The following is a 13473-nucleotide window of genomic DNA, read 5'->3' as shown; positions in this document are numbered from 1 at the left end:
GTACATCTGTAACTAGATTTCTGATTTGCAAGCAAATAAGTTAATCTGTATAATTTTTCTAGATTCCACACACAAGCAATATTATGATATTTGCTTTTCTCTTTTTTACTTCACTCTGTATGACAATCTCTAGGCCCATCCATATCTCTGCAAATGGCACCATTTCATTCCTTTTACTGGCTGAGTGATATTCCATTGTGTATATGTATCAGGTTTCTTTGAGCAGACACAAATCTCAGTCCATAGTTAGGTGTTCAAGAAATAATATTTCTTTTTCTACAATTCATTTTGATTTCTATCTCATTTGCCTGAGATAATCCATCTGGGACTGTCACTAGGTACAGTTAGCTTATATAGTGCCAAATACAGGGGAAGAAGCATAGTTGGCATACCTGGCATCTGATACCCAGTGTCTCTGCAGGCACATGATCATCCTGTCTAACTCTTGGCTTCTGGTCCACACTGCTGAGAATTCTCATTTCTGTTTGTATGGGCAGTTCAGGTCCAATGGCTTCCTTTCCCTCTTCAGTTGTCACCCAGGAGGGAATAAGAATCATTCTGCTGCTTTTCTCAATACTACAACTTGGAAATCTCTGTAGGTCAATTTCTGAGTGCAAGCAAAACATGTGAAATGATGGTATACAACTTCCACAATTGTTGTTACATGGCAAAAGGAAGATTATCCGGGTACATCTAATCTAATTATACAAGCCCTTTACAAAGCAGGCATTTTCTCCAGCTTTTGGTGGAAGAGGGAGGCAGAGAATGCAGCCATGAGAAGGACTCACTCACTGTAGGCAGCCTCTATGAATAGAGAGAGGAGCCTGGCTCACAGCCAGCAAAGAAACAAGGACCTCTGAGTTACAACCACAAGAAAATGGATCCTGCCAACGTGAATGAACTTGGAAGCAGATTCTTCCCAGAACCTCCAGATAAGAGCCCAGCCTCGCCAATATCCTGATTTCAGCCTTGTTTTATGCGGCCTATGAACGTTCAGTCCAGCAAAACGCACCCAGACATCTGACCTATAGAACTGTGATAATAAGTGGGCATTGTTTTAAGTCACTGCCTGTGTGGTGATGTGTTACACAGTAAGAAAAGTAACATAAGGGGATTACATCAAGGTGAGATTACCAGGAGGCACAGAGATTGGAGACTCTGCCACAGGAGCACCGTGAGGACAGAAGAGTCTTGCCCAGGTCAGCAGAACCAGCAGTTAACTCACAAAATCACAGGCAATAATAATAATAATAATAAATGACTGTCTACATTCAAGAGTGATTTGTTATGTAGCTAAAGCCAATTATTAAATTATTACATCTTGTGAGGAGAGAGACGTATGGGACAATTCCTCGTAAATGAAAATCCCCGTCCTAGTTCCAAAGATAGGGAAGAATAAAGAGTGTGTGAAGCGAAGTTGAGCTCACTGTTTTATAATAATGAGTGACCTCTTATTGAGCAGGTATTAGTACTATGCAAACAGCTCTATATTCAGTATGTCAGTTAATCCATACAACTCTGAGAGGTCTAAGACTCAGTGATTCTATGTTATATTTTCATTTTGTGGAGTCAAGTAAACTTGATTACAGCCAACCATTCTATTCTCAATGCACTAGCCTATAAAATGGGGTTGATTATACTACTTTATTCACAAGATGATACTACAAGAATGATGTACTGATGCTGAAGTTGAAGCTCCAATATTCTGGCCACCTGATGCAAAAAGCTAACTCACGGGAAAACACCCTAATGCTGGAAAAGATGGAGGGCAGGAGGATAAGGGGGAGATGGAGGATGAGATGGTTGCATGACATCACCAACTCAATGGACATGAGTGTGAGAAACTCCAGGAGACAGTGAAGGACAGGGAAGCCTGGTGTGCTGCAGTTACAGGGTTGCAAAGAGTCAGATGTGATTTACCTATTGAACAACAACTCTGTAAGCTTTGTGAACTTCTGTGTAAATATTAGAAATCAATATCAGCTGTCTGGAATTTAGTTTTCACATGGTATCTATCCCTGAAATTTATCTGTAGTGACTGCATTAAAACCCATATCTATATCCACATGACACCCATATCAACCTGTATATGAACACTTGACTTCTGAGAGTCAGCAACTATTTGCATTATTCAGCCTCTCTCCTGGATCAAGCTATACCAATTAACCATTAAATGGCCATGAATATAATCAATTTCACAGGTAAATGATAAGCATTGGCTTTGGAATTGTGGAAAGGAAGTTAATATTTTTTGACCTTTATGTTTGGGCCTCTGTGTTTCAGGTACCATGCCACCTGATTTACTTACACCACTTGATTATGACTGAATCTGGTCCAATTATGATTTGGACCAGAACATGGGTAGTTTCAAAAGTGTCTCACGTGAGTCTACTGTGTATCCATGACTGAGAACTACTGACATACAAAACCCCATTAATTCTTGTATAAATTCTAAGATAGGGTTTGTCTCTATTTTATAGTAAAGAAGCGGATGCCCACAGATATTAATGAGCTTTCCCCAGTTAACACATCTTGTAAATGACACATTTCTCAAGCAGAGGAGACAGTCACTCTCACTAAATCAAGGGAGATGCTGAGCCTAAAAGAAAGACTGATGATTCCTACTTAACAATTGAGACTTTCACTGACTCTATAGCCTCCAACCCTTTATGGCCACCTCAATTCTTGATCTCTTCACCAATTTTTTACTATGTGAATAACTGATGTATTTTGGTGGTAATAATACTCAACATCACTTTGTGTTTGTACATACGTTGCTCAAGCCTTCTTGTACATTTCCTAGTTCTCCCTGGTGACATACAGGCAAATCACTGTAAGAGCTCTGGTTTGGGAGCCACACCCACCTGTGTTGGCCTCCTCCATGTACTTATCTCTGTGGTCTTGACTAGTCATTTTACTTTTTGAATCTCAGTTTTGTGAGTATAAAATTGTGAAAATAATAAAACCTATACTTTAGAAACATTATATTCAATAAATATTACCTACTATTGTAGCCACCCTAACCAGTGGAAGTAGCGTGTGCCCCACCAGTAAACAGGTGGAAAGCAGGAGGTTGAATTAGACCTTTGGAGTTGACCCCTTTATCTCACACGCGGGGGTGTTCAGTCACTCAGCCATGTCCAACTCTTTGTGACCTCATGGACTGTAGCCCACCAGGCTCCTCTGTCCATGGGATTCTCCAGGCAAGACTACTGGAGCAGGTTGCAATTTTCTCCTCCAGGGAATCTTCCCCACCTAGGGAGCAAACCCTCCTCTCCTGTGTCTCAGGCATTGGCAGGGGGATATCACAAATACCCTAATGTTTAGAGAGAATAGAAAGATTAAGAAGTCAAAATCTAGTTAAGGCTGACACTTCCCTTGCTCAGAACATGCTTCCAGAAAGTTATTTATGTATGCAACTCCAGCTTAACCACAGGAAATGTTTTAGAGATCTTCCTCCACTCACAATGGGGTTACCTCCTGATAAACCCACTGGAAGTTGAAAGTATGATCATAAGGGGAAAATGCATTTAATACACCTAATCCACCAAACACTGTAGCTTAGCCTAGTTTACCTTAAACGTGCTCAAAATACTTAATTTAGCCTGAAGTTGGACAAATTCGTCTAACAGAAAGCCTATTCATTACATGAATGTCTCATGTTATTTAATACGGTACTGAAAGTGAAAAACAGAATGGTTGTATGGGTAGAGAAGGGTTCTACGTGAATTGCTTGTTCACCCTCCTGATCAGGTGGCTGATTGGGAGCTGGAGCTGGGTTCGCACAGATCAACATCACCAGAGTACAGAATACCTACTGCATATTACTGGCCCGGTAAAAGATCAAAATTAGAGGTACAGGATTAGAAGCAATAAGTATTCTACTTATTGCTTTCACACCATCAAAAAGTAGAAAAATTCTAAGTGGAAGCTTCCCAAGTCTTCGAAGTTCGCCTGTCCCTGCTCTGTATTTTTCCCACTTTGCCTTAAGTCCTTGCCCTGTGACCCAGTCCCTATTCCACCTCTGCCCTTCCACTTGGGGGAGGAGCTGTGGATTTCATTTTACTGTGGATTGGTCGACAAGAGAGGGTAAATCAGAGAGGCTCCACCCATCTCACAGGAGGCTGGGGGTGGGCTCTCCATTCCCCTCCCTCTCGGACCTGCAAGGAGGTGAACTGGCCGCGGAGGGCCGCCCCCTGTCCCTTTAAGGAGGAGGGACGAGCACAACCGGCGCGGCCCCGACCCCGTCCGCGCCCTCATCCCAGAGCAGCTGCAACCACAGCTCCGGCCGCCCCTCGCTTGGCAGAGTCCGCTGGGCCCCAGGAAGCAAGTCGTCACCATGGTAAAGATCGTGACTGTAAAGACCAAGGCGTACCAAGACCAGAAGCCGGGCACGAGCGGGCTGCGGAAGCGGGTGAAGGTGTTTCAGAGCAGCGCCAACTATGCCGAGAATTTCATCCAGAGTATCATCTCCACTGTGGAGCCGGCGCAGCGGCAAGAGGCCACCCTGGTGGTGGGCGGAGACGGCAGGTTCTACATGAAGGAGGCCATCCAGCTCATCGTCCGCATCGCCGCCGCCAACGGGGTAAGGGACGTGCCCGCTCCTCCGTCTCCCCAGTCGCCCGTCCGCCTCCTGCCGCGCGCGCTCCCGCGGGGCCACTTCCGCGCTCGCGGCCGCCGAGTCTCCACCCCCCAGCTCTTCGGCGCTCTCTCTTCCTAGCCTGCGGCCGGGCGGGGGTCGCCCCGGGCGGGAGAGTGGCCAAGGAGGGCAGCGGAACTGCTCTTCTGATCGCTCCTCCCATCCCTCGCCCACCCCCACCCCGCCATGGCTGGGCGGGGAGGCGCGAGGCGGGGAGCAGGGCTTGACCTTGGGAGGCCCGGCCCTCTGCCTCCTGCCCCTCCCTTCTCTCTCCTCTCCGTTCTTCCCCTGCCACCGCCGTCGTCCGGGCCTCTGACATTTACATCAACCTTTTTTGCCTGTGAAGATACAGTTACCGAGCCGAGTGCAGTCACCTTAACCCGGAAAGGTTAGAGGCCGCCGCCTTCCTCAGAACCCTCCTTGCATCCCGCTGGGTTGCCTGCTATTCCCGTCTGGGACTGGCGCTGCCCGCTGGCTGCGAGCCCCGGGCTTTGGGCACCCGCCCCGCTGTGGCACGGCGCGCCAGGGCTCGGTCCCCAGTTTGCTGGGTCAGAGCTTCTGCCCTCTGCCCTGGCGCCGCCTGGTTGCTGGGGCGCAGGCTTTTGAAAAGGCTAGTCTTTACCCGGTGTTGCTTCTGGATCTGTTCCACCGAGGTTGCTGGAGCTGGATTTTCACTAGAACAGAACCTACCTACTTGAGCGCGCTCATATGTAAGCGGTCGTGGCAGGCCGGAAAGTTAACGCAACACACTGGTTCCGCCCCAAGCCAAGGAACGTTGACCGACTAAGATGGGCAGGTCCGCTAACGTGAGATTTTGAACTAGATTTTTCAGTAAACCTGGTACTTCTGCGAAAATGTGGATTTATAAACCACAACTGAGGCTGATTGTTTCCTCACTCTTGTAAAAAAGTTTTCAAACGAGGGTTTTTTTTAAGTTTTCTTTCTATAATTAAGATTTGGCTTATACTCACCTCTTCTGGAACTCATTCCCTTTAGTAATATTTTTATTCATTTCAGCAGTACTTTTTTCCTCTTATTAATATACTGAGGGCCGTTTTGCCAAGCGCTGTGAAAAACGCTTCACTATCTCATTCATCCTCCTCTGGCCCTAGGAGGTGGGCTTCCTTGGAGGCTCCAACGGTGAAAGAATCCCTCTGCTAATGCAGGTTCCATCCCTGGGTGGGGCAGATGCCCTGAAAAAAGGAATGGCTGTCCAGTATGCTTGCTTGGAGAATTCCATAGACAGAGGAGCCTGGGAGTCACAGAGTTGGACAGGACTGAGCAGCTAACACACACACACACACACACACACACACACAGAGGACAGGACTGAGTAGCTAACACACAGGACAGGACTGAGCAGCTAACACACACACACACACACACTCACACACACACAGGACAGGACTGAGCAGCTAACACACACACACACACACACACACTCACACACACACAGGACAGGACTGAGCAGCTCACACACACACACACACAGAGGACAGGACTGAGCAGCTAACACACAGACACACACACACACACACACACACACGCCCCTGTGAGGTAGATGCCAGGACACACACACACACCCACACCCCTGTGAGGTAGATGCTATTATGGGCATCTTGAAGATGCCAGTGAGAAAACTGAAGCTTAGGCAGGTTTAGCAGGAACTCTAATGGCAGTACTGAGACTCTAGTACAGACCTGCTGATTCCAAGAACAGAAACCCTGGAGTCTGAGGATCTATTTTTCAGTGGTCTCTCAGATCTAAACTGGGAACAATGTACATTTGCCTCTCTGGGTCAAATAATTTATAAGCATCAGAGAGAGAAGATTGTCTGGATCTGTTTCCTTTCTGGTCCTGAGTTTTCAGGCAACCTCAAATTCCCTTGAAAGAAGAACCAAGAATGAACAAAAGCTGTATCCTAGTGCAGCTCGTATTCATTTCCCTGTCATCACTTGTGTTGAATTTGCATTTCATTCATTTCTTCAGGAAATATACTGAATCTATATTATGTACAGAGATGTGTGGAATAAAAAGGTGATTCGGCTACAAGACTTTTTCTTAAGAAAATTACAGCATAGTGGGAATTTAATGGGTCCAATTCAAAAACTGTCCATTTGAGAGTAGTGTGGGATGGAAGGAAAAGAATTAGTTAAGACTAAAAAACTATTTTAGTATGTATAAAAAACCTCATCACCCTTTTGCTACTGCCCTATTGCTCCCCCCACCCCTTTTAGTCAGTCTTTGTAAAAGTTGTCTACATTCACCATCACAGATTCCTCTCCTCCCATTCACTCATCATCTCACTGCAGTCTGGCTTCTGTTTCTTTCACCAATTCACTGACATTGCTCTTTCCAAGCCTACTGATGACTTTCTGGTTACTAAATCCATTCTGTTGAATGTTTAGGCCTTATCTTATGTGACCTTCCTGTTTAATCTGGCATTGCTGACTTCATACTCGTTTAAAGTTCTTACTCCCTTGTCAGGATCACTCTCTTGATTCTACTCACACTTTTTGAGAGTTCCTACATGGACTGCTTACCCTACCTATATCTTATCCTATTCTCTGAGTTTCTGGTCTCAACTCACTGCCCTCTGATTTTTTTTCTTCCTATCTTTCCTCACCAGGGATTTAAGTATATTGCCGTTTCTCCTCTGGTGCAGTTCAGATAGCATCTTCAGAAAGCTTTCCCCAGCAGCCTCTCTGCCACTCTCCCTACTTAAGTGATCTTTCCCCATAGATACTTCTAGATTAGATGAAATTTTCTGTTTACATGTGACACTCCCTTGTAACTAGGACAATGCAACTTCCAATGAGTCTTTGTTCTAGTGCCTGAAATTATAAATTGTGAAGTGTATGGAAAATACTTCAAGTATATTCCAGCATTTAACTTAAAGCCATAGTTTATTGCCAATACATTTATTATCATTAAACATCTATTATGTGCTCACTTCTCTTATCAGTCCTTATGCTATAAGTACTTGGGATATAATATATTCCTGACCTCTGGAAATCGTCTAGAAGTGGAAGTAGACAGGAATAAGCAGACAACCTAGGCTTCCCTGGTGGCTCAGAAGTAAGGAATCTGCTTGCAATGCAGGAGTCCAGGGTTTGATCCCTGAGTCAGGAAGATCCCCTGGAGAAGGACATGGGAACCCCACTACAGTATTTTTGCCTGGGAAATCCCATGGACAGAGCAGCCTGGTGGGCTACAGTCCATGGGGTCACAGGAATCAGACACAACTGAGAGACTAAATCACTACTGCAGTGTGTCCGGGTGTTGTGAGGGAGTTTTGTGCCAGGTACTGAAGGGGCAAGAGCATGGCAGGCTCTGCTTGAGAGTGGAAGGTACAGTGAAAAAGTCTTCACAGAGGCGTGGTAGTGGATTTGAGGCTTAAAGGATGAGTTGAAGTTTCTAAGATGCGTTTGTCAGGGGACCAATTCTAGGCAGAATAAATATCATAGGAGTTGGGGACAGTTCCCTTGGGCAAGTTATTCAATTTCTTATCCTTCCCACCCCCTTGTTTGTGAAAACTGGAAATGACAATACATATCCAGAGAAGCTCTTGTGAAGATTAAATGAAGCAACATATTTAAAAGTACCTGGTAGCCCTCTCTCACCTGGAAACTGGATGACACCTGTAGGGAAACCTCAAGATGAGCTTGAGGACAGGACTTCCTGTGATGAATGTTCTGTTAGAATGGGGACACTGAGTTAATCATTCCCAACCTGATGCAAATATTAACCTCCACCCACCCACCCTGCCCCGGCCATAGATCTCAGTTTTGTCTCCTACCTTCCTCTACACTTAATGGCCCCAACCAAACTAGAGGGATTCCTTCTTTGATCCCAATAGGGTATAAGTGACAACAGTTTAGCCCAAGCGAGAAAAGAGGGAATTGGGGAAAATGCTCTTTTACTGCTTAAAACTTTAGCCAGACAGACAGTGTCCTCAGCCATTCCCAGTGGGAATCTAGCATTTGGAAGGCAGTTCTGGAGTATCCATGTTTCCTACTGTAACACCTCTTGCATCCCAGGAACAGAGGGGACAGTTCCTTGTCTCTTTACCTGACCGTATGGCATGGGCCAGGGACATCTGAAAAGTTTGCGGCAGTGAGAAAATAAAGCAATACATGCAGAAGTATCTTGTAAAATATAAAACATGAAGTGTGTTTTAGTGGGTTTGTTTCCTGTAGAGTGTGAAACAACAGAGTTGGAGGGTGGGGTTGTCTCCAACCTACCTCCTCAACACACTTTACTCTCTCACATCTGGTTCCACCTGGAACATTCTTCTCTCTTTTTCAACCTTAGATCTGGGTTTAGTTGACACTTCCCTGCTCCTAATCCCTGAATCAGGTGTACCTCTTTTCTGCTCTCATAGCCTGTCTTGCTCACCCCCATAATAACACTGACTGCGTCTTATAGCGGTTGTTGATTCGCTCATCTGTAACCCACCTGGCCTCCAACACAAACCTTTTTGACTGTAAGCCCCAAGTGAATGAAGACGGGGCTTGTCTTGTTTTCTGCTTTATCCCAGGAGACTCTTTAGATTAACCACAAGTTCATCTTGAGCTCCTCACCAGTGTTTGTGACCCTCACACTGGTTGGTTTGACCCCCAAATGGCTCCTTACTGTGCTGATTAAGCCTATGGGACTCACACAACATAGTGACCATTTCAACTTACTTTTTAGCAGCACAGGTGTTTGTAGGCATGTTAGAGTTCAGAATAAGAAACTAATGTTTATTCAGAATTAAAATCCTTACCTGCAAATCATACCTGGGAGGAAAGGACTTCATGGGTGCAATCAATCACATTCAACATCAGGCAAAAACAAATTCATGTATCAGTTACCAAAATAAGGCATGTAGTAGAATCTATAGGAAAAATGATCTCACCTTCCCTGCATGCCGTTTTCTCAGATTTAAGTTTGGAAAAAGCCAAATTTAAATCTGGGAAAATTCTTGTAACATATGGATAAGTCTATCAGCCCCAGGGTGGTGGAAATTGGTATTTCCCAAAATTCTTCTCAGGTCTTCTTGCAAACTCACATGACTCATTTGTGTTTTCAAAGCTCTGAAAATCCTACTTAACAATGCCCAATCCAGTTTTCCCAAACTTTTAACCAGGATATTATAACCATCCCTGAAACTACTTGCTTGGGGATATATTTACTTATGGAAAAGATCAACTGGATGAAATATCAGTACACCAGAGACCAGGTTCCAACTCTACCATTTCTAGCAGGTTGGGCAAGTCACCCAAATCTTTCTGTACCACCACCTACCTATTACATTTCTCCTTTTCAGAAACACTGTGGGTCAGTCATAAAGAGGAAAGAAGAAAGAAATTGTTCCCAATATGAAAACACAGTGTTCAAAGTGTTTCAGACTCATGACTAAATCTTCATTGGCCTGATTTGATTGGCAGTCCTCACTGTGTTTACTCTGGGCTTCTTTCACCTTTTCTATCTTGTATCTTAGGGATTCATGTGAGTGGTGATTGGGAGAAGCATTGGGAAGGAGGATTTCCAACAGTTGAAGTTATAAAAACAACAAACTCCAAAAAGAAAAAAAAAGCAACAACAAACCCCCAAGGCAAAGGCACCCCCTTTTCACCCTTTTCAAACAAGCCCCTAGGGTTAGCCCTCAGTGGTCTATTCCCTTTGAGGACATCAGGTAAGAAAAGTCTTCTAAAATTCTCCCAACTAAAAATGAAAATAAGCCCTCAATTACTTGGCACACTCAGTAGCCATTTTTAAAAGGTGATTTCCAACTTTGAGCACAGATCCAAGGGCCACAGAATGACTAGATATGTCTGCATCAAGTTCAGGGAACTTTAAGGGAGAATGAATAGACCATTGAAACTTACCTGCTTAACTTTCTTAGAGGTGTAGCCCACTCAGATCATTCTTCTGAAAGCTCTTCTAAAGTCTGAAGGGGTCCAAAATATGTCACCATGGCATAAAAGCTATTTTGAACTGAAGGCATTTGCGAATAGGCATTTTCTGAACTCCTTTGCCTGCATAAAAGCAGAGTCTTCTCAACTGTCCTAAATCCCTGCCCTGGGAGAGGGTTTCTGGAAACCAGGGAAAATTGACTCAGCACCATACCTAAATAGACGTTATCACAAAATTATAATATTACTTCCCCATTGTTTTAAAGCCCCAGTTATCTTTTTGAAAAGTCATTTGTTTTCCCAACACGGATAACCACAGTGAAAGTGCTCATCTAGATAGAATTTTGAAGCCTGAAAAAGTTAGCTTTTTCTTTTGGCCTCTATGCTTTGTCCCTCCCCTGATTTGTCCATCGCTGATGGTCACTTTAAGACAGGAAAAGCTAGGTTGGATAAGAAGTCAATGTCCTTAATGGGTTATCTGCTGGTAGGCTAGCTCCCACCATCTGGCAGAGAATCCCAGGAAAGATTTGAGGCCACAGCCTTTTCTGCTTCACCTCCTGCTTCATGGATAGCTGTTTTAGCTTGGGTACACAAATGGTCTTCATCTCAGCTCTGCAGTGCACAAATTACTAGACTTGGGCAACATGGTGTAGAAGCCACAGCCAAAGAAAACTTCCCTTGGCAGAATCATAATCTCCATTTCTGCTTGCAGACTGGCTAGTCTTTGTCTGAGCTTTTCTCTGTATTGCGGCAAGAAGGAGCCAACAAACATTCCTCTTCTGAATTCTCCTAACCATCTGCCTAGAGCTACACCTTTTGGTTGGCCCATGGTCTGTCTACCAAGATAGCAGTGGTAAGACTTTTGCCATGGCCATAAAAATTATGCTAATGCTGCATATCTAAATTCTGTTTTGGTACAGAACACCAAATTTTACATTAGTTAAAATGTAGGTTTGGGCTGCTATAGCAGAGTTCTAAAATAAGTTACATAAATAAAATAAAGTTTGTAGTAATAGAAGCCTTTGTAACAGACTGGGTGTGGGCAGTCCAGGGCTGGTGTGGTAGCCCCACTGTGTCAGAAGGTTCTTGTTTCTTTTCTCTTGTTGATCAGCCTCCCCTGGTGAGTTGCCCTTATCTGCATCGTCCAACATGGCTGCCCACCACCCTTTGGTCATTTTAACCTACAGGAAGGGAAGAAAAGTGAAGGAAGGTACACCTTTCTCAGAGACTGCATGTCATGAATTTCATTCTTGTCCCATTGACTGAAACTGAGGCTCAGGCCTCCTCTAGCTGCAAGGGATGCTGGGAAATACAGGCATACCTCATTCTGTTGCACTTTGCTTTATTATGCTTCTCAGATACTAAATTTTTTGCGAATTGAAGATTTGTGGCAATCCTGTGATGAGTTTTTTTCCTGTAACATTTTCTCATTTCATGTATCTGTGTCAAATTTTGGTAATTCCTGCAATATTTCAGGATTTTTTAAATCATTATTGTATTTGTTACATGATCAATGATTTTTGAAGTTACTATTGCAAAAAGATGATAACTTACTGAAGGCTCAGATGATGATTAGCATTTTCTTTAACCAAAAAAAAAAAAAAAATAGGTTCAAGCAGAAACTGAAAATAAAATAAAATAAAGTATATACATTTTTTTAGACATAATGCTAATGAAAACTGAATAAACCACAGAATAATGTAAACATCACTTTTATACACTGAGAAACCAAAAAATTTATGTGACTTGCTTTACTGCAGTATTCACTTTATTGCAGTGGTTTGGAACTGAACCTGCACTATCTCTGATGTATATCTATATCAACATTATGCTGAGTGCTATGTATTAGGCTAAATATTGGGGGTGTCAGTCTAAATGAAAGGGAGAATTGATATTAGGGAACACCCCACAGTCCTCATTATCCTAAACATGCTTTCCAAATTTAGTTAAAACCACTCAGTCGTTTTCAAGTGATAGAGTTACAGGGAGAACACAGAAACTTAATTTTATATTGGTAACTAGATTTTTTGAAAAGACCTTGACTATCATTTATTCCAACTACAGGCCTAAAAACGAACCTAGGCACAATCATTCCCATTATGGAGGACTTTTTAAATAAAGCAACTTTATTGAGATATAATTCACACACCACACAATTTATCCATTTAAAGTATATGACTCAGTATTTTTTTTTTTAGTGTATTTATAGCATTATGCCAGAGAAGGCAATGGCAACCCACTCCAGTACTCTTGCCTGGAAAATCCCAGGGACGGAGGAGCCTGGTGGGCTGCCGTCTATGGGGTCACACAGAGTCGGACACGACTGAAGCGACTTAGCAGCAGCAGCAACATAGCATTATGCCGCCATCAGCACAATCTAATTTTAAAATATTTCCATCACCTTAATAGAAGCCTTGTGCATTAGCAATCAGTCTCTCTTGCTCCCCTACCCCTTCATCATAAGCAACCACTACTGTACCTTGTTCTGGATGTATGCTTGGTCACTCAGTTATGTTGGACTCTTTGCAATCCTGTGCACTGTAGCCCACCAGGCTCCTCTGTCCCTGGGGTTTCCCAGGCAAGAATACTGGAAATAGGTTGTCATTTCCTACTGGAATAGGTTGTCATTTCCTACTCCAGGGTCTTCCCAACCCAGGGATTGAACCTGCATCTCTTCCGTCTGTTGCATTGGGAGGTGGATTCTTGACTACTGTGCCACCAGGGAAGCCTGTACTGTACCTGAGGCCTTTATAAATTTGTATGGGTGGATTTTGCACAGACTGAATATTCAGTTTTGGTTGCCACACGGAAGTTATATTTGACAGGTAAAGCCCTGGGAATGCGAGAAACAAAGGCAAAGTGTCCACATCAAGAATAGGAGTGTCTTATGCTTCTGTGCACACTGTCTGAGTGTTATTGATACACAACGGTCCT

At 43.8% G+C, this 13473-nt stretch overlaps 1 protein-coding gene across 1 annotated transcript in view; it reads left to right on the top strand.

The window, feature by feature from the left end:
* The first annotated feature begins 4226 nt into the window (after window positions 1-4226).
* Window positions 4227-13473, top strand: part of PGM1 (phosphoglucomutase 1) — a 65289-nt gene continuing 56042 nt past the window's right edge. The window contains exon 1 of the mRNA XM_020885637.2: window positions 4227-4585. Within this exon, the coding sequence (XP_020741296.1) occupies window positions 4340-4585 (246 nt within the window). The 5' untranslated portion in view covers window positions 4227-4339. The remainder of the gene's footprint in view (window positions 4586-13473) is intronic.

This window comes from Odocoileus virginianus, chromosome 5 (assembly GCF_023699985.2).
Source record: "Odocoileus virginianus isolate 20LAN1187 ecotype Illinois chromosome 5, Ovbor_1.2, whole genome shotgun sequence".
In the NCBI taxonomy this organism is placed as follows: domain Eukaryota; kingdom Metazoa; phylum Chordata; class Mammalia; order Artiodactyla; family Cervidae; genus Odocoileus; species Odocoileus virginianus.
The sequence above is the reverse complement of the archived record's forward strand: the minus strand, read 5'-3'. Positions and strand labels throughout refer to the sequence as shown.